The following is a 25,370-nucleotide window of genomic DNA, read 5'->3' as shown; positions in this document are numbered from 1 at the left end:
GATCAAAACAAAGGTAAATCTGGGGCTTCATCTAGTGGTAAGCCTAAGGGCAAACCACATGCCCATTCAGATTCTACCACATCTAAAGAGAGTGAAACCAAGAAAAAGAAGAGATGCAACTATTGCAGAAAACCTAGCCATCTCATTGAGGAATGCAGGAAGCGCATTGAGAGTGAAAAGAAAAAGCAGCATCAAGGTTTGGCTGCTACAATGGATACTAAAGAAGAGGCTAACTTTGCTCATGAGGGCTAAGCATCAGTAGTTACACGCAGTTTGCCTGCTTCTTGTATGTCTATCTCAGTTGGAGATTGGTACTTTGATAGTGGTGCTTCTAAGCACATCACTTCTTGCAGGGATCTATTTGCCACTTTACAGGATTCACCTCCAAGTGGGCATAGTTATGTGTGCCAATGATGTCTCCTACTCCATTAAAGGCATTGGCAATGTGGAGCTAACAGGACAGTTTTACTCTTAGTGACACTTTATATGTACCAGGCATTAAGAAGAATCTCATTTTTGTTTCTATCCTTGCATTATCTAGGCTTAAGGTTCAATTTTCTGACCATTGTTGCTCAGTGTATGACAAAAGAGATTCAGCTTCTCTTATGCTTTCTGGGACATTATGCAATGGCTTGTATAAGCTTGATATGTATGACATGAGTACTCATTCTCATGATGCTATGGTTGCATCCACCTCCCGGGTCTTGAGTGACACTCAGTTATGGCATGCTCGGTTTGGTCACTTAAATTTCCCATCCCTTGTACATTTGCAAAAGCAACGTATGGTGCATGAGCTTCCTCCTATGCAAGTTCCATTCAAGCATGTATGTGAGGGATGCATTCTTGGAAAGATGCATAGGAATTCCTTTCCTAAAGATGGTACTATGAGGGCTGTCCGTCCATTACAGCTCATTCATAGTGATCTTTGTGATCCCATGAGGGCTCCATCTTTTGGAGGACACTTTTACTTCATCACGTTCATTGATGACTACACTTGGTTTTGTTGGGTGTATGGTTTGAAAGTGAAGTCAAGTGCCTTTGCAGCTTTTCAAAGACTTCCGTCCCATAGCTAAAAATGCTTGTGGAAACAAGCTTGTCACATTGCGTACAAATCGAGGGGGGGAATATTTGTCAAATGAGTTCACATCTTACATGCAGTTACATGGTATTTCCCATCAGTGTACTACCCCCTATACTCCTCAGCAGAATGGAGTTGCAGAGAGACGTAATCGTACACTTATGGAGATGGCACGTTGCATGCTCAAGAGCAAGGATTTGCCCAATAAGTTTTGGCTTGAGGCGGTTATGTGTGCCAATTATGTGCTTAACCGTTGCCTCATTAAAGCCTTGAAATCTATGACTGCCTATGAGGCATGGAATGGCAGGATTCTAGTGGTGACTCATATGAGAGTCTTTGGGTGTTTGGCATATGTACATGTGCCCACACAACAAAGACATAAGCTTGATGCAAAGCCAATCAAATGCATTTTCATTGGTTATAGTACTGAGAGTAAGGGATATAGACTCTATGTGCCTAATACAGGCAAGATCATTGTGTCAAGAGATGTTATCTTTGATGAATATACATCTCAACCACTCCTCTCATGTACCAGACAGCCATCTATTGGGCCGGAAGATGTGTTTGATACTTTGTTGCCTTTATTCAATTCAAATGTGGATAATGTAGAGCCACTTTCGGCTCATTTACAGCCACCTATGCCTGCTGAAAATCAGCAAAATCAGCAGCTGAACTTGCCCCAAATTGATCCTGAAATGCCTCACATTGATCAGGATTCCTTGGGTGATGCATTGGAAGATGAATATGCAGATACTAGGAAGTCAAAAGCTATTCCTAGATGGCTGGTTGAGACTTTGCATGATAGCAAACAGTCTACATTTATGCCAGGTCGTACAGGTCGTACACGTGCTGCTTCTCGCCATGCATCTTCACATTATGTGGATACAGCTCTTGTTGCCACCACTTGTAATAAGGAACCTATTTCTCATGTTGATGCATTGGAGAATGACAATTGGGTGGCAGCCATGCGTTCGGAGTTGGACTCCATTGACAAAAATGGTACTTGGGAGTTATGTGACTTGCCCCCTAGCAAGCGTGCTATTGGCACAAAATGGGTTTTCAAGCTAAAGTGTAAGCTTGATGGTTCAGTTGATCGCCATAAGGCTCGCTTGGTTGCCAAAGGGTATGCCCAACATGAGGACATTGACTATGAGGAGACCTTTGCTCCCACTTCACATATGACTCCCTACTTGAATGGTGATTTGCAAGAGGAAGTTTATGTATCTCAGCCTCCTGGCTTTGTTCAAAAAGGTGCAGAAAGAAAAGTATGTCGTTTACATAAAGCACTATATGGTCTTAAACAAGCTCCTCGTGCTTGGTACCACAAGATTCATGCATACTTGACTGCCAAAGGATTTCAGAATAGTTCAGCTAAGAGTACACTTTATGTTCGCCACATTGGGAACAATGTTCTCATCCTTATTCTTTATGTGGATGACATGCTCGTCACTCGCCCTGAAGAGGGTGATATTTCGGCTTTTAATAAAGCTAATTTGCAGCATGTATTTGATGTCACAGACATGGGGCATTTACATTACTATTTGAGCATACAGTTTATACCTTTTGAGAGGGGTATCATGTTATCTCAGTGTAGATATGTTGAGCAGCTCCTTGAGCGTTTTCACATGACAGATTGTAAACCTATTTCTACTCCTATGGAACCAAGTCTAAAACTGTCACTTGAGCATGCTGGTGCGCGTTTTGATGTTACCACCTACCCACAGGCTGTGGGATGTCTTATCTATTTATGCTCTACTTGTTTGGACATACAGTATGTTGTTTCCCAGTTAAGCATATTCATGCATTGTTCGAGCACTATGCATTGGCAAGCGTGTAAGCGTGTCTTTTGCCATCTTAAAGGCACCACAAACTTTGCCTTGTTCTATGGCAGTTTTTCTACATTATGCTTGCTTGCATTTACAAACAATGATTGGGCAGGTTGCTATGACACGCGAGTGTCAACCAGTGGTAACTATTTTCTTCTTGGTGACTCATGCATCTCATGGCTTAGTAAGAAGTAACCTGCAATGGCCACTTCTAGCTATGAGGACAGCCTTTAAAGCTATTGTGGAATGTGTTTGGCTACGACACCTATTAGCCGATCTTGGTGTTGGACAGCAGTCGCCTACCACCATTTACACTGACAGTCAAAGTGCTTTGGCAATTGCACGAAACCCAGTTTTTCATGCCCGCACAAAGCATATTGAGGTTCACTATCATTATGTCAAGGAAAGGCTCCATGCAGGAGAGATTGACTTGGCTTATGTGCCTACACATGCCAATATAGCAAATGGGTTAACAAAGCCTCTTTCCAGGGAAAAGTTTGAAGCTTTCCACAAAGCTTTGAGCTTACAGCCTCTACCAGGGTAGTTTGCTACACCGGGCACCCCGTCTCCATTCACACCGTTCACTTGAGGAGGGTTTGTTAGTCATGTCCGTCCGGCCACTCCCGGCTAGTTCAGGTGTGAACCCACCTTACTCACGGGCACTTTTTCCCTGTGGTTGGACATAGGTTTTTTCCCCGTGTGAACGCACTTATGTGTGTTGGGCACACCTTGCCCTAGGCTTTTATGTATTCATTGTACTTTTGTACCTTATCACAATAGAGTACTTTCCCAGCAGCTCTCTCTCTCACATTTCGTGGTTCAAGCTCACTGTGTGTGTGTGTGTGTGTGTGTGTGTGTGTCTGTGTGTGTGTGTGTCTGTGGTGGTGGTGGTGTACAGGCAAGCCCTCCCCAACCCCAACAATAACCAGCCATGAAAACCCTCACTCTGGCCACCCGAAGGTTCCACCCTTAGAGCCACACGCTTCACGCAGGTTTCGATATTGTTTGCCTTCAAATTCGTAGCGAAGAACCTTGCTGAATCAGCGCATTGTTTTCAACCCACAAAATGCTGTACAGGTCACCCCAAGAGATGAGAAGGACGCCCTATTGTTTGCCTTGAACCCAGAGCCTTTGGAACATCAGAATTCATCCCTGTAGTCTGCTGTACAGCAGCCGACCAGCCCTAGAGATGAGCCAAAAGTAGTCACCTGCTTCAAAGGAGAGAAGGAGAAGAATCGCTTCTGTCTGTAGCAGCTGTGGAAGCAAGCGATCAGCCTTAAAACAGCCCTCGAAGAAGTCGACCAGCCCTGGAGTAGCTATGCCAAACTGACACCAGTCAAAAACCCTAAAGTGTTCCACTCCAGAAACAGCTGGAAGTAGGCACCTCACTACTTTTCGGCTTCTCCCTCTCCCAAATTAGCAACTCGTGGAGTTATTCTTGCATGAAGAGCTGCCCACCTTGAGTAATGGCCAAGTTTCATTAAAAACTAGTCCAATTGATGTGAACACTCTATAAACTATCCGCCCAAACTTAAGTGTATGTGAACACTTTATAATTTGTCTGCCGAAATTTAAGTGTATGTGACCACCTGCACTCATAAATCTTAGTATAATAAAATATAAGCTGTAAATTGAGTTTGGGGTCACTTACCACCTGCAAAACACACAAGACCACTGCTTCAGTCCCAAACAAGTGTGCACACACGCGTCCACAGGTTTCCAGGCGTCCCCAGAGCCCATGGGCAGTCACAAGCACAAATACCAAGCACTATCCACGCAGTTAAGACAAGTCATTCATGCATGTCAAAACACACACAAATGCTTTATGCACAATATTATGGATTCCATCTCCCAACTTATTCGTCTTGTACAAAACCTGTCTCGGGCACCGCCCATACAGGTACAAAGAATGCTCACCAGGGTGTCCACCCTTCCATGAGACTTCATCAGCATGCCAAGAACTCTCACTAGGGTATCTACCCTTCCATGAAACCCTTCCACATGTACTGAGCCATGCGAGGATATCAATCCTTCCATGGAGCCCTTCCACATGTAACAAACCATGCCAGGAGCTCACACAAGGATCTCAATCCTTCCATGGAGTCCTACCACATGTACTAAACAACACCACCAAGGTCTATACCTACCCTTCCATGGTGTTCCTCCACATGTGTATAGTCAGAAATATGGAGCTCACATGGGACCAATTTCCACTCCAGGTCCTGCACCTTCTGTTCAGATACGTCCATGTAGCATCCAAGTGCGGGATGCATGTGACATCCCCTTCCACTTAACTTGACAGAAGCTGCATAGCCTCCAAATAGTATGTCAATAAAGCCAGATAGTCCTCAAAGAAGTCTTTGTCAAGCCAAACCGCTTCGTGAGTCCCTCGGTCTTAAAACTACGTGAGGAACTGTCTCAATCTTTGGCTAGAGTCGTGCTTGAAGCGGTGCAAAAGGATCTGTTCGAGAACCATCACTTCAGCTTCATCAACTATGTCTAGTTCTGCTTCGTCTTTAACTTCTGAAGGGATTGGACCTGCATATGGTTTCGACCAACTACAATGGAACACATCGTGCATAGTCCAACTTGGAAGTAGCTTCAACTTCATTGACACCTCATTGATCTTTCTCTAGACAGGAAAAGATCCGAAGCTCCTGAATGATAACTTTGTGTATTGCTTGCCCACCTATTTTAGTCGTTGCTTCATAATCTGAAGATAAACCCAATCTTCTTCACATCGCTTATGTCTTTATTGGCCTGTCGAGTGCAGGCCTCTTGTAACCTATCTTTAACTAATTCCAAAATCCCCTGATAAGACTCCGTCATTCTGTTCGCTTCATGTACTGAAGGCGAGGTTCTGGTCAATAGCAACTAGAATGGTCTTCCAAACGCTGCTTCATAAGGAGTCCTGCATATAGCTGAAGAAAATGAATCATTCAAAATTGCTTGAACTAAAGGCAAATATGATTCCCACTTACCTTGTTGATCGTGGACATAACACTTCAGCACATCGAAGGCCAACTGGTTGTAGATTTTTGTCCGGCCATCAATCTGTGGGTGAAACACACTGGAAAAGTTCAATTTAGTACCAAAATTATCAAAAAATGCCCTGCAGAAATGATTGGTAAACTTGGCATCTCGGTATGACACTATGGTCCTAGGATTCCCACCAATCGGATACCATTGCCAAATGAACAAATGGGCAACATCTTCAACGGTCACATTGGCTCCACATGGAATAAGCATAACAAATTTCCTAAATCTATCAACAATAGTTATGTCATGTGCACAGTGTGTATCTATCGTGTGCTATACGCACAAAAGACTAGCTTCGAGGTTTGGGAAAGCTTGGAGCTAGGCAGGCTGATTGGCGAGCTGAGTTAGGGATAGACTAACGGGCGGGCACCCAAGTATGGACGAGCGGGCGCCCAAGTGTGGACGCCCGCTGACCAACCAAGAGCCTATAAAAGGGTGGCCAAGGTTAAGTCATTAGTCATATAGAGTCTCGCGTGATTTGTGAGAGCTCTATGGTCTGGAGCCTGGATCTAGTGCAGACGTGCACCTGCTTTACGCAGCCGAGGCCTGCAGCAATCTTGAGGCCCGCGAGGGTAGCTTCGTGGCGGTATGGGACGTCGCAAGGAGATTGGCCGATACGTCAACCTAGTTAGCTCAGCTCATGGCTCGGTGGGGACAGCCAAGAGGAGCTAGGCAGGCTGATTGGCAAGCAGAGTTAGGGAAAGACTAACGGACGGGCACCCAAGTATGGACAGGCGGGCGCCCAAGTGTGGACGCTCGATGACCGGCCAAGAGCCTATAAAAGGGTGGCCAAGGTTAGTCATTAGTCATATAGAGTCTCGCGAGATTTGTGAGAGCTCTATGGTCTAGAGCCCAGATCTAGTGTGGCAGACGTGCACCTGCTTTACGCAACCGAGGCCGACAACAATCTCGAGGCCCACGAGGGTAGCTTCGTGGCGGTATGGGACGTCGCGAGGAAGAGATTGGTCGGTACGTCAACCTAGTTAGCTCAGCTCGTGGCTCAGTGGGGACAGCCAAGACTGTGGACTTGCCCACGGCTGTTGTGGTTGGGAGGTGCGTCAGGCCTGCACCCCCATGTTGTTTGTTTGTTTGCAGGTTCTTCCCCCTCTCCATATTGAACCTCTGCAAAACTTTGCCAATGTATTCCTTCTGAGACAAATGCAACACATGCTGATTTCTGTCCCGAAGTATCCGCATACCCAAAATGTGATTTGCATCACCCAAATCCTTCATATCAAAAGTCTGATGCAGCCTCTTCTTCAAGGCATCCATCTCTTTACGAGATTTCCCGGCAATCAACATATCATCAACATACAAGATGAGAATCAATAGACTGCCATCCAAAGCTTTCTTGGTGTATAAGCAGTGATCTATGTCACTTCTCCTGAAATCCTCGGATTTCATGAAAGTATCAAATTTATGATACCATTCCCTTGGTGCCTGTTTGAGCCCATAAAGACTCTTTTTCAGCTTGCATACAAGCTTCTCCTTTCCATTCACTGCATAACCCTCTGGCTGTTGCATATATATCTCCTCATGGAGATCACCGTGAAGAAAAGCAGTCTTCACATCCATCTGAATCAAATCCAGATCATCATGAGCAACCAAAGCTAATACAGCTCTAAGTGTGGTCATTTTGACCACTGTAGAGAAGATCTCATCAAAGTCCACACTATATTCTTGCTTGAAGCCCTTAACCACTAACCTGGCTTTGTATCTTGGCTTTGCATCAGGTGCAACTTTGAGCCTGTAAACCCACTTGCATGGCAAAACCTTCTTGCCTGTAGGCAAATGCACCAACTTCCATGTTCCATTTTTGTGCAGAGAATCCATCTCTGACTTCATAGCACGCTCCCAAAGAGCCTTGTCTGCCCTCTGTAAAGCCTCCTTATAACAAGAGGGCTCCCCACAGTCAGTAAGCATCAAGTAGTCAACCCCTGGAACAAACCTGTGAGGGGGTCTGAGGGTCTTGTGGACCTCCGTACCCAATGACCATCATTTGCAGGTTGCTGTCCAGCCTGCATATCACCTATTGGTGGCTCCTGTTCCATGCCATAAGGTTGAAAGATCATGCCCGATATCTCCTGTAACTGTGGGATATCCATAGGGATATCTTCTGCCATCTCTGGCTGTCCATTTGGACCATTTTCAGCACCATTTAAGGGCTGGTTTTGTTGCTGTAATGGCTGATTTACAGCCCTTGGTTGTTGTCCATGATCTCCATCATCATCAAAGATGACTCTGCCAGGCTCCTGTTGCCTCGCAGGCTCCTTATACATGCATGTTTCATCAAAAATAACATCATTGCTGCGTATAATCTTTCTATTCACTGGATCCCAAAGTCTATACCCCATTTCACACATGTCACCATATCCTAGGAATATGCATTTGTGAGACTTAGGATCAAGTTTGGTGCGTATTTCCCTGCGTATGTGCACGTACGCAACGCAACCAAACACTCTCAAGTGCTTGTAGGACAGAGGCTTCCCTGTCCATACTTCCTCTGGCACTTTCCCACCGAGCCTCGTGTTAGGTGACCTGTTTATAAGATGAACGGCTGTCATAACAGCTTCAACCCAAAAACCATGAGGTAACGCAGCATGTGACAACATAGAACGGACCTTCCCCTGAATGGTCCTGTTCATCCTCTCTGCTGTCCCGTTTTGTGGAGGATCATAAGGAGTAGAGAGCTCCCACTTGATGCCTTTAGCATCACAAAAGTCCTGAAACTGTTTGGACATATACTCTCCACCATTGTCGGAACGCAAAGCCTTTAGTGTTTTGCCAGTTTGATTCTCAACATGAGCAACAAACTTCTCAAACACTGAGAATGTATCACTCTTCAAACGAAGAGGATAAACCCACACCTTGCGTGTGGCATCATCAATAAAAGACACAAAATATTTTGCCCCTCCCAAAGAAAGCTAAGGCATCTCACATACATCTGTATGCACGAGCTCTAACTGAGCATCTTTCTGTCCAAGAGCTTTCTCGTGGGGGCACTGGAGTTGCCTGCCATATATACAATGCTCACAAAACTGAAAACTTGAGAACTTTAGAGAAGGCAAGTAACCAAAACGAGACAATTGCTCCATTCCTTTGACACTCACATGTCCCAACCGGCTATGCCACATAGAGATTTCCGGCAGCTCGATAAGTTTACATTAGCATGGTGACAAACATTAGCATGCATGAAGTAAAGAGTATCCACCTTAGAGCCTCTGGCAACAACCAGTGAGCCCTTACTAATTTTCCACTTTCCACTACCAAATGTGGTAACATAACCAGCATCATCAAGCTGTCCAGTAGAAAACAGGTTCTTCTTGATCTCAGGCACATGCCTGACATCATGGAGCATAAGCTGAGAGCCATTTGAAAACACAAGCCTCACATCACCTCTGCCAAGAATCTGGCATGCATGGTTGTCACCCAAATAAACTACTCCTTCATTGCCAGCAGTATACCTGACAAACAAGTCTCTGCAACCTGTGACATGAAAGGAGGCACCTGAATCAATGATCCATGAGTGCATACCATAACCATCTCCTGCATGGAGTGAATGGGCATCAAGTGAAGACATGAATAGGACTTCATCCTCACTGTCACCTGCATGTGACACATTGACTTCTTCAATCTTGACTCCACTTTTACCCTTTTGCTTTGCATCTTTGGCTTCATCTTTGTCTTTGTCTTTGCCTTTGCCCTTTTCCTTTTGATCATTCTTCCATTTGTAGCATTGCTTTTTGAAATGTCCCTTCTTGCCACAATAATGGCATTCCAAGTCCTTTTTGGAGCGGGACTTACTCCTTCCCCGTTCTTGGCTTTTACCCCTTTGCTGGGATCTCCCACATGCATTCATTGCATTGGACTTTCCAACAGAGTTGTTCTTCCTATTCATCTCCTCTTGAAGGAGAGCACCCTCCACATCTGCATATGACAGCATAGCATTTGAATTGCTAGTGGCTGTCCTGAATGTGTCCCAACTCTCTGGCAAAGTGCATAAGAGAAAGGTGGCTTTGAACTCATCGTCCATTGCCAACTTTTGATTGATGACCTGTCTGACAACACCATTAAACTCATTTAGATGGGCTGTCATAGACGCCCCTTCCTTCATTTGAAGACCTATGAGTTTCTTCAACCAATACACTTTGCTTGAGGCACTTTGCTGGGCATACAAGTCCTGCAATCTTTGCCACATTCCCCAAGCTGTCTTCTCTTCACGTATGCTGAAAAGTAAAGAGTCTGACACAGACAACATGATGGTGGATCTTGCCAGCTCATCCATATCTTCCCATTCTTCAGCAGTAAGAGAAGCGGGCATTACACCCCTTTCTTTGATGGGCTTGTGCTGCTTCTTCTGGAGCAACACATTATAGCACTGGGTTTGCCAAATGTCATAATTATGTGAGCCTTCAAGCTTCTTGATGTGAAGCAATGAAGAGCTCTCACCTGTGGTTGCCATAGCAATATGCAACCTTTGACACAGTCAATGCCTGACTCCCTGCAAGATGTGCAAACACTGCACCAAAAGCACACAAAATGCTCACAGTTGTTCTCCCAAAGTTTATCTCCCACTGCGGAAGCACGAATGCAACTCTCCTCCCACTGAATGTGATAAAATCACCAAAATCTGGTTGCTGCAGATTTATGACAGCACCTTAGATGTGCTCTGTTCCCCTTCCAAAATACTGTACAACAGTACTAAGTGCTCACCAATGATGTACCAAATCTGTACCGGCAAGTACAGCAGCTGAAAATGAGCCTTTTCCTCACTCAAATCAATGTACAGCCATGCCAAAACTTGTACAAAGTTGTACCAAATCTGTACAAGCAAGTACAGTAGCAATAAATGCTCTCCTGGCTGTCCAAATGAGTGAAAATCAGACCTTGACAGTCCTCACCACTGCATACAACAGTCCCGGACAGAAATTGGGCAAAAGCCCCTTGACTGCAAGTGGATTACTGAGGGTTCAAGGCATAAAAGTCTTCCCTGCTTCTTTGCCAAGCTCAACAAGCACAAAATCTTGAAAAGCCCCTTGATTCAAGATCAATTTCTGATCATGAATGGTACATTAATGCACATGAAGGCATCCAGAGTCTTCACAATGCTTCCCCCTGGCCACATATACATCCAATACATAAAAGCCCCTTGATTTACTGGCACATTGAGTGCTTGACAGGCATCAACACATTGCCCAAAGCATCAAATGCCAGTGCCTGCATGCAAAACAACCCAATTGGCACAAAAGCCCTTTGATTTGCACTCCAATTTCCTGCAATTTTGCCCCGAATGTGAGATTGCTCACATCATACAGCATGTATGAATGCCCAATGGCACAATTACATCAAAGGCCCCAAATGTTGACACCCAATTTCCTGCCAATTGACCCGGAATGTGACCAATGTCACCCAATGTTGCCAATTGTGCTCAAATCTGAGCCATTAGGACCTGTACCTGCTCAATTGATGATAATGGACATCAAATTCCGAAAATTGAAGCAAATACACCTGAAAATTTCTGATTTCTGTTGCAGGAATCTCGTGTAGCCGAGTTCACAGGCAAAGGTGGATTTGGTGGCATAGTACTTGCAGCTCTGGCAACAGCAATGGTGTGGCAATAGGTCGCCAGCTACAGGTCGTGGATGGCTATAACTTGCGAGTGAGCGTGGCGCCGCTCGGAGGAAAAGCTGCAGGCAACGACAAGGGAGGTGCCTGCCGGGGGGGGGCTGGATGCGATGCGGATGTGAACGAGCTTTGTCCGAAGGGGCTGCGTGTGGGCGGCGGGAGGAGCGGACGTTCTGTGGTGTCGTGTCGCAGCGCGTGCAACGCCTTCTCGCAGCCGCAATTCTGCTGCACGGGCGCCTATGCCAAGCCGATGACTTGCCGCGCGTCCTCCTTTTCTCGCCTCTTCAAGCGCGCCTGCCCCACGCTTACACCTACGCCTACGATGATCCCTCCACAGCACGCCCTGTTCGTTGGGCCACAAGAAGAAGCGGGTGGCGCGCAGTATCTCCCTGTAGAGAGCGAGGGTCTCCCTGCGCGTGCTGGTGAGGCGCCACTGCCCTTCCTCCTCGCTCGCCGGCTTCTTGCTGCCGCCCGCTACCACGTGTTTATCCAGCAGCTCTTCCAGGTTGTCCGGCCCACTGTGCAGCGACAGGCAGGATTTCACAAGCAAACACAAGCAAGTTCGTCCAGAGCAGATTTCGAAGGTGAACACAGGTCCATCCACAGTAGCTCGAAGGCAGGCAGGTCCAGGCAGTCCAGCAGGCAATTCCCTCTAGGAAAGACCAGCTCTAATACCAGTTGAAGGGAGAGAGTTAGGGTTTCATGTGGGAGACACACACAGAGAAGAAGGGAGAGAGAGAGAGAGATGGGGATAAGTCAACTCACAAAGTATGAGTGTGTGACTCCCCTATCACACATGTATATTTGCTCTAGTACACATAGTGCACTTAGTACATTAAAAGTACTAAGTGTACTATGTACTATAAAACTTATGGGCTTGTACACACTATAAGGGTGGGCATAATGCCTTTACCCCAACATCAAGCTCCCTCGCACTTTTATTGTGCAAAGATCGAATTTTCTCTCCACTTGCCCTCTTCACGATGTCGAGTTGGAGTCCCTTGTCGAACACGAAGGCTTGCCGGCTACGAAAGATTCCGATGCCGATCTTTTTGACGATTATGTGTCAAAATCAGATTTCGAAGAGTTCAAAGTTGCTCTCGAAGCCTCTTCTTCGGAACGTCAGGCACAAATCGCCGCCCAGATGCAAGCTTTGCAGAACTCCATCTCTCTCTTGACCACTATCCTCTCTACTCGTTCGGGTATGGATACCTTGGCCTCTGCTTTAGGCCCTAATATTACTCCGGAACCGTTCGGGGACGAGCAAAAGCAGCGTACCAAGGAGATCGTGGACACATGGCTACATAAGTGGCAAGTCCATTTTCAATTTCATCCATATGATGATGGAAAAAAGATCCAGTTAGCAGCAGGTTTCCTCTCAGGCAAAGCTTTGCTTTGGTGGAAGGAACTCAATCCTAAGCCAACAACTTGGGCACAATTCGAAGACGTCTTCAAGAAGGAATTCCTCAAGAAAGAGGATGATTATGATGTCGTTGCCCGGTTTACAGCTTTGACCATGACCTCGCAGCACCTCACTTATGAGGTCTATCTCCAGAAGTTTAGGGACTTGCAAATGAAAGCTACAAAGATGGATCCCACTACTCTTTTGGGGTTTTTCATAGCTAGTTTACCAGACTCATACCGTTTTCAGGTTAAAAATAACAAATGCAAAACTTTGGACGAAGCCATTCATTCAGCTCGTATCTATGATGGTACAATGGTCTCTTCCAAGTCTAAACCCGTTACCGAGCAGGGGAACAAGCATAAAAGAAAGTTCTCCGCACCTATGACTAACACGACTGAAGGAAAGTCTTCGGACCAACCTTCGAAGAATTCAAGTTCGACACCAACGAAGAAGAAACGACTCCTTAAAGCTTTGAAGCTCAAGAAGGAGAGACGACGTTTTATCTGCGAAGAAAAAGGACACATGCGTAAGGAGTGCCCAAAGCAAAAGAGTGCAAAGACCAACACAGGACCCAAGCCAAAGGCAGCTAATCAGTTGTCTTTGACAGGTACGTCAGTTACCGTACTTTCTCGCCTACATGTTCTGATTGTGTATTCAACTCTAAAGTTTTTGGCTTGCATGATCTTCTCCGAGTTTATGGAGAAGTGAATGGCCATAGAATTCATATTCTTCTAGACCCTGGCAACTCACACATTTTTGTTAACTACAAACTTGTGCAGAAATTGAGTCTTGATATGACACCCAGCGATCATACCTATGAGGTACGCCTACCTGCGGGAAGGCAAGTATGGGATCGAAAGATGGAGATGCTTCCTAGAAAATGTAGACTTGTTATTAGGGATTGAGTGGTTTAAGACTCTTCAAGTCCAGATAGATTGGTCTAGTCATATTTTTTCTTTTCAGCATAGAAACTTCACTCATAGCCCGCTTCCTTGGTCTCTCATCCACCATACCGGAAGCTCACCATTTAAATGGAATCGAGGTTGGCCAAGACCTCGACCGACCTTGCCATGCGAGATGTTCTCCATTGACTCTCCGTCAACTGTTGCAACTTTATCACTTAGGTCTCCACGACCTCATTCACAAGATGGTCAAAATGTTTCCCCAACATTCTTGACATAAAACAGTCATTTAAAAACAGGTCATAAATACAGTTTCTAACGAACTCTCATCTTTCCACATTGTTCCACATCATTTCTCGTTATTCCACATTCTTCTAAATCAATTCACTTTGCTTATTCCTGATCCAATCATATCTATTCCCATCATCCTTCATCCATTCTCATCCAATCACATCACATTACCTCTTATCACATCTATCCACATCACATCACATTCATTTAGATCCACATCATATCCACATATCATCACATCACGTTCACATCTATTTACATCACTTCACCTCCATTCACATATACCCAAGTCCACATCACATCACATCTCATCTATCCACATCATAGCAGGGCAAGGAAGGATCCCAAAAGGCATCCTGTGATGAATGCAAGAACTGGTCGGCAGGTTACTGGAAGTACTACACAGCTGGTCGGTAGCAAGAGTAATATTTTTATTAGATTGGTGTCCCAATGCCTAGATAAAGGCTCAGCCAAGAATTCTTTAGATTATCTAGTTCCTATCTTGGGATTGGATCATAGACTAGGATTTTTGGAGTCAAGACTACCTTTTGGACATGCCTAAGGCTGCCAAAATATGTACCCTTTTTGTACTTTAAGAATATACTGAAAATACAGCTCTCTCTCTCTCCTCCCCATCTCTTCTTTGCGTTTTGCATCAAGAAGTTTCTATGAAAGGTGTTAGGGCTGACAGAAGACCCAAAGCTTCCACGCATGTGACATTAGTATCAGAGCTTCAGGCTCATTCTCAGATATTGTTGCTGTGCACGTCCCACCGAGCAATCAACCCACTCACCCACCCACCGAGCCAGAGACCTTGCCATGCACCCAACCACCCTGCATCAGGCATGGATGAAACCATTGCCCATGTCTTGATCTTTTGGTGGAGTGGTGACCACGAAACATTGTATCAGCTTCAAGTTCAGCAATGCTAAACACTAACGGTGTCCTAGATGAAGGTGCACAATCCGAGGATACTTATGCAAAGAAGTTCCCAGGAGGTTGGTTGGTGGTGGTGGTGTTGGCAGCTCTGTGAGTCGGATGCCACTTGGGGCATACCAGGAAAGGCTTTCTGGAAAACGATTCCAAGGGAGGATGATCATCCAAGGGGTGGAGTATGAAGGGCCAAGGGATAAGTGAAACAGATGCACGGACCTTCATCTAATTTGAAGTGGAATTGGAGACGAGGCAAGGTTTTCAGTGAAAAGGTTGCCTAGGACTAATCTCTGAAAGGCAACAGATAAACATAAGACTTAGGGCATGAGCAGGGCACATGAGGATCCCAAGAGGCATCCTATGGATGCAAGAACTCGTCGGCAAGGTATTCCACGGCTTGTCGGCAGCAAGAATAATATTTTATGTATTTTTCTACTAGCCAACAAATGTCAGCCAGCATAGGTTGTTGTCCCAATGCCTATATAAAGGCTCAACCAAGAACTCTTTAGATTATCTAGTTCCTATCTTGGGACTGGATCATAGACTGGTACTTTTGGAGAAAGACTACCTTTTGGGCATGCCTAGGGCTGCCATGGTATGTACCCTTTTTGTACTTTAAGAATATATTGAAAATACAATGCTCTCCATCTCTTCTTTGCGTTTTGCATCAAGATGTTCCTATGAAAAGTGTTTAGGGCTGACAGAAGACATGGAGCTTCCACGCATGTGACAAGAGCAGGGGGGAAACTCTATTAGAGAGTTCTGCAATAATGGGGATCAAGCTGTAATGTCCATGTGCGAAGTGTCCCACACAAGGATCTTCATGATCCTTAGCCCGAGCATTGTGCAGCCTTAATAGGGCCCGGGTGACATGTGAAGTCTTGAATAGGATGGCTGAAGCGGGGCATGGAGCATGGGGTTGCAGTACGAGCTGATTTGGTACATCATAGAGGTGTCACGCACATACTTCCCATAAGAGGATCTATGATGAGTGTGGATAGTTTCTTTTCTTCAAGAACGCACCATGCATTGGAATTGTTCTCACTCAAGAGAGATCGTACAGCCTCGCATTTGAACGCACTTTTTATCCGACAGGTAAGGCGGCAAGAGGTTCTCCACATTTTACGTGGAGAGATCCACCCACACACCTATGATGTGCAAGAGATGCATTGGCTAATCCCTAAGGGGCAACAGACAAAGAACCAGACTTGAACCTGATTTTGGTGCAGATGATGTTGTTTTTGGCAAGGGAATGATTGGTGGTGGACAAGGGAAGGGGTGCTGTCGGCCAGCGCATGAGTGAGCAAAGGAGCTGTTGGCTGCAGTAAGAACACATGGTTTGACAAAGACCTGGCCGACCAACAATCAGCCAGTCCATCAATTTATTCCAAGGCCTATAAAATGCGCACATTGCTCATTGTTTAGGTCATTCGACTCTTTATGAGTCATTGAGTTGGGTCTTAGACTTAGGCATAGAATGGGGTTTACTACCTTTTCATGAAGGCAGCCTATGGCTGTAAAGGTTTGTACACCTTTCTGTACCATACGAATATACTGAATACTCAGCTATCCCTCTCTCTCTCTTCTCTCTCTTCTGTATGCGTTTTGCATCAGCATGTTCCAAGATGGTGTTTAGGGCTGAAAGAAGACTCCCAGAGCTTCCGCATGTAACATTGGTATCAGATCATCAAGCTCAACAAGACTAAACACTGATTCAATCCCAGATGAAAGTGCGCAGGTCCAAGGTACAGGAGAGTGCACAGGTACGAGGCCAAAGAAAGGAACACAAGACATAGAAGAATTCCCAAGAGGTTGGTTGGTGGTGTTCCACAAAACCCAAGGGAATGGCAGTCTTGTGTGTTGGGTCACGGGTGCCACTTGGGGAACATCAGGAAAGGCTTTCAGGCAACAGTTCCAAGAGAGGATGATCCTCCAAGGGCCAGACTCAATACTCAAGAAAGAAGACCAGAGATAGTGTTCAGGGACAAGGCAGGCATGGAAAGGGGACAGGATGGAACAGATGCACAAATCTTCATCAGAGTTAGAGTGGATCTAGAGAGCGGACCGGGTTTTCAATGAAAAGGTTGCCAAGAAGGGAAGGATGACAAGGGGACTCCAGGAATCGACAATGAGATGATGACAGTCATCCAAGAACACAGATTGGAATCACGTCATCAAGCTTAGCAGAGGGAGATGTCATGTGCAAGACATGCACTAGCTAATCCCAAGGCTAATCCCTAAAGGGGCAACGGATAAAGAACCAAACTTGAACCTGATTTTGGAGTAGATGTTGCTGTTTTTGGCAACGGAATGATTGGTGGTGGACAAGGGGTGCTGTCGGCCAGCGCATGAGTGAGCAGAGAAGCTGTCGGCTGCAGCAAGAACACATGGTTTGTCCAGGACATGGCCGACCAGCAGTCAGGTCCATCAATTTATTCCAAGGCCTATAAAAGGCGCATGTTGCTCATTGGTTAGGTCATTCAACTCTTTATGAGTTGGGGGCATAGAATAGGGTTTACTACCTTTTCATGAAGGCAACCTATGGCTGTAAAGGTTTGTACACCTTTTTGTACCATAGAAATATACTGAATACTCAGCTATCTCTTCTCTCTCTTCTGTATGCGTTTTGCATCAGCATGTTCCAAAATGGTGTTTAGGGCTGAAAGAAGACTCCCTGAGCTTCTGCATGTAACACAATTGTTTCTATAAGAGGTGAAGCCACGTGTTCTTGTCAAACCACCCGTTTTGTGGCTGTGAGCCCACAAGGAGCTTGGCGGTAGAGCAAGGGGTATGACAGAAACTCGCTTGGACTGATTCATGAACAATGGAGGAGAGCTGTGATATGATGGTGGAGATGGGGAAAGTCGAGCCCAGGTCAGAAATGCCGCGACGTAGATGGTCCTCATAAACAAAGTATGTCATTATGGAAATGAATGCAAGTAACGTCCCAAGACCAACAACTGTCAAACAACAATTTACAAGGATGAGGAAGTAAATGCTCATGCGCATGCATGCATGCGAGAACGAGCAAGAGACACCCAAGCCTCTCAGTGAGAAGCCCAATGCATAAACCACTAAACCGGCATGCACGTGTGCAAAGAGGAAGGGGGGGGGGAGAGAGAGAGAGAGAGAGAGAGAGACACACACACACACGAATGCATGCTTTCAAAAAACAATCTCTAAGAGACTTATGTGGCCCGAACCTACCTGCTTATCTTGAGGGTCAATTGCGTTCAACATCTCATTCAAAACTTCCAACCCACTTTGGGCACCGTCCATGTCTTTGGAGCTGCAATCAAACAAAATACATAGGTGGTAAGTCACAGTTAAAAGCAATCCCATGAATAAAAGCATCAGCAAACCATAAAAATCAAAGTAATAATCATAGCAAAGAAAGCTTTATTCCAGGACATACTAACCTCCACAAAGGACCACCATCAGTTGCAGCCATCACTGCATCTAATCTCGCTGGTGCATGAAGTGGAGAACCATAGCTTGCATGCTGATATGCCGGAAACGAATGTGTCGGAGGTGGTGTGAACATTGGGACAGCACTTTCAGCATTCCGTTCTGGAAATTCAACCCCAGATCGCTGCCAAAAAAGCATTTCAAATAAGGTCTAGGCAATACAATATACAAATATATTATATCTTGAATTAACCATCTAATGAAAGATCACCTAGCAAGCCCTGGGGGATACATGCACACACTAACTACAACAGTGAACAATGCCCAAAGCATCCTGGATCACACTTGACAAAGGCATGTCATCACGTCCACTTGACTCAACACGTCATGAGGCCTCTCAACACACCGAGTCATGTGCCATCATCATCCAAGGAGGATGATTGACTTGGCAAGTTGAGCGGCCACATGGTGTGTTGACGAATGGATGTGTTGCATGGCATGTCATATAAGTGGAGAGGATGACACGGTCTACTTATGGTGCCTAGTAAAAATTTATCATGTCTGCAAGATTACCCGCAAATCATCATAAGCTATGTAATACTGCGGATATTTGCCAGAAAGTCCACCAAAAGCTTCTTGCCAAGAGTCCAAAAGCACCAATATTTTGTCCCTCACACCCATGTCTGCCTGCATGAAAACAGCAACATCTTTTCATCATAAAAGACACTAAATTATATAAACTTCCAAAAAGATTTTGTGCTGGACTACACCCAACTAGCACTAACAGTTGAAAATTGATAACTTCTACCTGATGTCAAAGCTATTCTTATGAGGCTACATGAAAACCCAAGAGTGACTTATTTTGCACCTTTCTCTTGACTATTTTCACCATTTCATGCAAGATATCCTTTTCTGCCACATTTTGATGTACGATTTCACCGCAGTTCTTCATAAGAGTCTCCAAAACCTGCACATTGTGAAAAAAGCACTCTAATATTGTATAAAAGATGGATTGTGCTACCCAATGGCATGCAGCCTGGTGGTGAGGAGGGGTTTCGCCATCCTGTGTGGGAAAATCCCCCTAGCCTACGCCCGTGCAGTATCCGTTATCTATTACTAAAACTCTCTCTCTCTCTCTCTCTCTCTCTCTCTCTCTCTCTCTCTTACACACACACACACACACACACACACATATATATATATATAATATGCATATGTGTATGTATATATGTATATGTATATGTACATGTATATGTGTACATATGTATAAATGTACATATACATGTACATGAACACACACACACACACACACACATATAATATATATATATATATATTTATTTATTTATTTATTTATTTATTTATTTATTTTTATATTTATATTTATATTTATTTATTTTTATGTACATACATACATATATATATATCTATATATACACACACACACACACACACACACACATGTAGGTATATATGTGCATTTGTGGGTGTATACATGCATACATACATGTGTGTGTGTGTGTGTGTGTGTGTGTGTGTGTATGTGGTTATGTTTATGTTTATAATTTTTTTCCCTTATAAATATTATGTGCGCGCATGCATGCTTGTAATCCTTAGAATTATCTACCCAAACAACCTAACATTTGAATGGAGAGCAAGTAACCATGATGTAATTACCGTCAAAGCCAACAATTGTACTTTGGCGCTTTTATTGCTTAAACGCTTTTTGACCGCTTTCACAACATCTCGAGCTTGCCTATATGTATGAAGGATGAGTTAGCATCTTCATATTAAAATGTTTAAAAGATGATCAATACAATGCCCCATGTACACCGTATTTTGAAAATCTTAACTTTAAAAGAACCCAAAGAAGAAAATGACACATCAAGGGGTTAAGACCACATTGGGTGAAAAGAAACATGAAGAGACTAAAAAAGGCATCAATGTAAGTTGTCAAGGCTACCCAACTACTCAAAGGGTGTACTATTTATGTTGCAGACTACTGATTAAATGGAATAGAGTTTCAAACTTTGCAATGGATCGTATGAGCAAGATGCGCAAGTGTGTTTAAACAAGTGCGATCTTTAAAATGTAAGTTTTGCACCGACAAGGTAATAGCTCAAGATTGTCAACAACATTATCTCATAACACCAAACCATTGTTTAGGTAGCATGGCGCTCCATGAGTCCCCTCCAGTATGTGTTCGAATGGTCCATTGACTTTGGTACCTATATGTGGACTCTGTCAAGTTGACCCAAGTCAGTCATTAACCAACTCCATCAAGTTGATCTTGGTGCTGGGGTGCCAATCAAAGAAAGGCCTAAGGAATTACAACTGTGACCCCCTGTTGAAATAGATGCAAGGACACGAGCATACTAACCACTGACAAAGGAAATCATAAAGAATGGAATTACACTGTGACCCTCTGTTGACATAGATGCGTGGACACGGGCATACTAACCACTGACAAAAGGAAATCATAAAGCAATCTGTACACATACATGCATGCATACATTCATATATGATACCTACTTGATGGATGAGCAGATTTTCATTCGATTTTAACTGAGTTAAGAGAACCACAATTGCATGCAAGAACGTGTTAAGACTAAAGAGGAGAGGAAATATTTACCCTGGATCATAGTTAATGATGTCGCAAATTTCCAAGTTCATCGCCCAGTCCGGCCCAATGAGCAGGTCACTGGTCGCCTTGTCCACGAGGCTCGAAGCGGTTGCCATGAGTTCTTCTTTACCTGTATCCGTAAACAATTCTTCAAACAAAGGGCGTATCAGTCAGACAGCAGTAAGGTTTTCGATCCTCCGGTCATCAGAGAGCAGTTAGGGTTTCGACCCCAAACAGGGTTTCAAGCCTGTGACAATTGGGGTTTCCAGCCTGTAACTAACTGGAGCGGTTTCAAGCCTAGGGTTTCAGGGTTTCAGAACTGTGATTGATCGGGTATACCAGATGGAGCAATTAGTGCTTCGAGCCTGTGATTGATTACGCGACTAGGGTTTTTGAGGCCTGTGATTACTTCCGAGTTTGGGCTGTGCTGGACGGCTGAGGGAGGGTAGAAAAAATACAGGAGACAGGTTGACCCAGGATGCACTCACTGGCCGCCTCCGGAAAGCCAAGGAGTGGGGGCCGCCCACGTAAAAAAGCTCCTCTTGCTTATTGTTTTCTTCTCTCCTTGCCCTCGTGTTGCTAAGTCTCCCTCTCTCTCTCTCTCTCTCTCTCTCTCTCTCTCTCTCTCTCTTGCTTTTCAAGTCACCAAAAAGCTTATGTTCTCTTAGAACCTGTTCTCACGCTTACTGGTGAAGTTTTGCTTGGTTCTGTTGCGCTTGCTTCAACAAGCTTTTCATATTTTGTCTTGTATTATTTATGGGGTTTTTTTGGCCACATGTGGAATTTCAACTAAGACGTGAGAACAAATCCAGAGATATCGAAATCATATCCGTAATCCTTTGAAGTTCATAGCTAGTTTTCACATAAGGGAGGATTCACATGCTAACGTGTTCAAACAACATCATGGTTTTAAAGTTCCCAAAATTTATTTAGGATCCACATCACGCTTGATTCTTGATGGGCTTTGAACCTACTTGAAACATCACGTCCCTTAATATACTCTAGAAGACCCAAGTCACGCATGGTGATTGATGGGCTCTAATCCTACTCAAAAAAAATGAACTCCTAAATAGCTAGCCAAACAAGCTATTTGTGTCACTCACAAGCTCAAAGATGGAGTTTGGAATTGAGTACACAACTGACCCACTCCTTTGTAAACGTGGCAATTACACATGCCACATTATGGACTTGGAAACTCTAGCACTACAAGGTGCCCACTAGGTATCAAGACACTGTGTAATACACAAGGTGTCCACTAGGTATCAAGATATTGTGTAATATACAAGGTGTCCACTAGGTATCAAGACAATGTGTAATATACAAGGTGTCCACTAGGTATCAAGACAACATTACAATAAATTTCTAGCTTTAATGGCAACTCACTAGATTGTACATGCCACATTATGGACTTGGAAACTCTAGCACTATGTAATGTACAAGGTGCCTAGTAGGTATCAAGACACTGTGTATCAAGACACTGTGTAATATACAAGGTGTCCACTAGGTATGAAGACAAACATTACAACAAATTTCTAGCTTCAATCAAGCCTTGTCGTCTTCAAACAATTGCATACTGCAAACAACGATTGTGCCTTAAGGCATATACCAATACAATTTCTCATTACAGATCTATGTTAAACCTTCCATGAGAAAAGAACACATAAAAGGCAAGAAATTGGACTAATAAGTGTGCAAATGTTGGAGTTAGCAATCAACTATGGTTGTGGAACCTTCCTACTTTCAAATGGCCATGCAATCTTAAATTACTGGGTTGTTTGACTAGAGAGTATCTTCGCCAAAACAAATGGCTAAGAAAATATTTATCGCTTAAAAGAAGCCATCTTTTATGCATCCCAACAACTTCACCCCCACACACTTAGCATGATGGATAATGATGTACTTGTTAGGTAGTTGATTTTGATAGAACACTTTAGGGTTTCTCTTGTAGAAATTCATGATTTGCTTGAAAGCCACATTTGAGTTAAAATAATAATGATGATGTTGAATTTGAAACAAACTATGTATCTTGCTTCATCTAGTTTGTTCCTCATTATAGAGATCATGGCTTCAAGCCTTCAAGTTTTTTTTTTTGTAGAACCACCTAAAAGGGAAAGGAAAATGGACTCGGGGTTTCTCTTTTAAGAAAGCCTCCATATCACTTTTGTGTATAAAGATCAATAAAAATAGGCCTATTTTACATGTTCTTCTAATGTACTACGGTCACTACTAATTAACTACCTTCACATGTCACTATGGTCACTACTAATCATCTATCTTAACCCTTAATGAAATATTCCGTCTACTAAATGAAATATTTTTAACATTAACATAATATATAATCTGCTATATTAAAAATATGTATAAAGCTAATTAAATGTATTTGATCTATACTAATATTTTTAGAATTATCATAATATATAATCTATTATATTAAATATATATAAAGCTAATTAATATTATTAGATATATTAATATTATTTAAATGTTTTTAAATAATTTTTAAATTATTATTATTTTATATTTCATATTGTCATTATTTACCGTAAAATTCATGCTATTTTTTCATGTATTTCTTTTAGTGTGTTTAGATTTATTCTATGTGAATGTCGCCACCTGCACTACTGAATTCATGCTATTTTTCATGTATTTCTCTTAGTGTGTTTAGATTTATTCTATGAATGTCACCACCTACACTACTGAATTCTCTTATGGTTACACCTAAATATACTCTATTCTACTTTGTCTTATATCTAACTACCTTAAGCCCTACAATGGATTATTCCCTCTACTTTACAAACCGACAATATCTCCTATTTATGGCCACCCTAAGCAACCTTAAACTTAAGCTATAAAAACCTTACAATGGATTATTCCCTCTACTTTACAAACCTACAATATACCCTATTTATGGCCACCCTAAGTAACCTTAAACTTAAGCTATAAAAACCTTATAATGGATTATTCCCTCGACTTTACAAACCTACAATATACCCTATTTATGGCCACCCTAAGTAACCTTAAACTTAACCTATAAAAACCTTACAATGCATTGTTCCCTCTACAAACCTACAATGGGCATACAATATACCCTATTTTTGGCCACCCTACAATGGATTATTCCCTCTACGTTATAGACCTACAATACACCCTATTTATGGCCACCCTAAGTAACCTTAAGCTATAAAAACCTTTATTCTTTCCCAACATCGAATTGTTGCATACTTCTTTGAACACCTTATTAAATCTTCGTACATAAAATTGTATTGTTTCTACTAGGGTTAATTAATACCTTAACTTTTACATTGGAATATCATATTCGTACCCTAAAAACCTACAACCTACCCCACCTTACCAGTTACTTCCCAATTTGAATCAAGCTTACAAGATCTTCTCTTGTAATCTCTTACTTGCTTTGATTTTATACTTGTTCTTGGTTGGAAGCTTGTGTGCATGTTGAGGGCACTTAATCTAATGCTTTAGGATCTTCTTGTCTTCCTTTAGTAGCTCAATTGGCAATAGGTTAGATGATCTCTTCTTGTTTGATGTTAGTACATCTCTCTCTAGCTCTTCCATCGTAAGAAACTCTTTGGGTGCAACAACAAATGAGAAACAAAGTGGGGTCATGTTATGGGCTACCGTACCTCCCAAGGCAGAACTCTACCGATTCACAATCGGAAGAAGTAATAGACAACAACTATCATCGGGTACTTACCAATGCTTCGAGCTCACGTCCCTTGAGGCTCTCCAAACTCGCTTTGGGAAGCTCCACTCCTCCAATCTCCACCTCCACGTTGTCACCATGGAGTCGCTCACACCACAATGCAAGGCAATCTTCCTCTCACTCTCCAATGCACATGCATAGAAGAGGAACATGCACTAGAGTACACTCTCTCACACACACATAGAGGACAAAGCAAGAGCTCTCATAGCACAAAGGGGGATTGTGTTCTTTCATTATGAGAAATTATCTTTTATACATCTGCCCCTTATTCACACTTGGGTGCCCAAAACTTACTAACTAAGGCCTTAGGTGGCCAGTATCTCAAAATGTACAACTTTTATAGTGCCTTTACATAACATTTATTAATGTCCTCAATTGGAGGATCATCTTTGTTAATCCAAAATGGGATAGGTTATGTCCTCAAAACCTTTTACCTAGGTCGAAAGACATGGTCGCCGAACTCGTGTTTGTAGAAGTTCCAACGAGATTGAAGCTTTTTAAGGGTTCTTTGAAATGCAG

At 43.4% G+C, this 25,370-nt stretch overlaps 1 protein-coding gene across 1 annotated transcript in view; it reads right to left on the bottom strand.

The window, feature by feature from the left end:
- Positions 1-21,674, bottom strand: part of LOC147624595 (TOM1-like protein 3) — a 28,477-nt gene extending 6,803 nt beyond the window's left edge. The window contains exons 1-6 of the mRNA XM_086819605.1: positions 21,140-21,674; positions 20,185-20,263; positions 19,376-19,474; positions 19,081-19,194; positions 18,519-18,691; positions 18,307-18,388 (exon numbers count right to left, since the gene is read on the bottom strand). Of these exons, the coding sequence (XP_086675731.1) occupies positions 18,307-18,388; positions 18,519-18,691; positions 19,081-19,194; positions 19,376-19,474; positions 20,185-20,263; positions 21,140-21,246 (654 nt within the window). The 5' untranslated portion in view covers positions 21,247-21,674. The remainder of the gene's footprint in view (positions 1-18,306; positions 18,389-18,518; positions 18,692-19,080; positions 19,195-19,375; positions 19,475-20,184; positions 20,264-21,139) is intronic.
- Positions 21,675-25,370: the final 3,696 nt, after the last annotated feature.

This window comes from Cibotium barometz, chromosome 25 (assembly GCF_041138505.1).
Source record: "Cibotium barometz isolate CiBa-2024 chromosome 25, ASM4113850v1, whole genome shotgun sequence".
Classification (NCBI taxonomy): Eukaryota; Viridiplantae; Streptophyta; class Polypodiopsida; order Cyatheales; family Cibotiaceae; genus Cibotium; species Cibotium barometz.
This window is presented reverse-complemented; position numbering and strand designations above follow the sequence as displayed.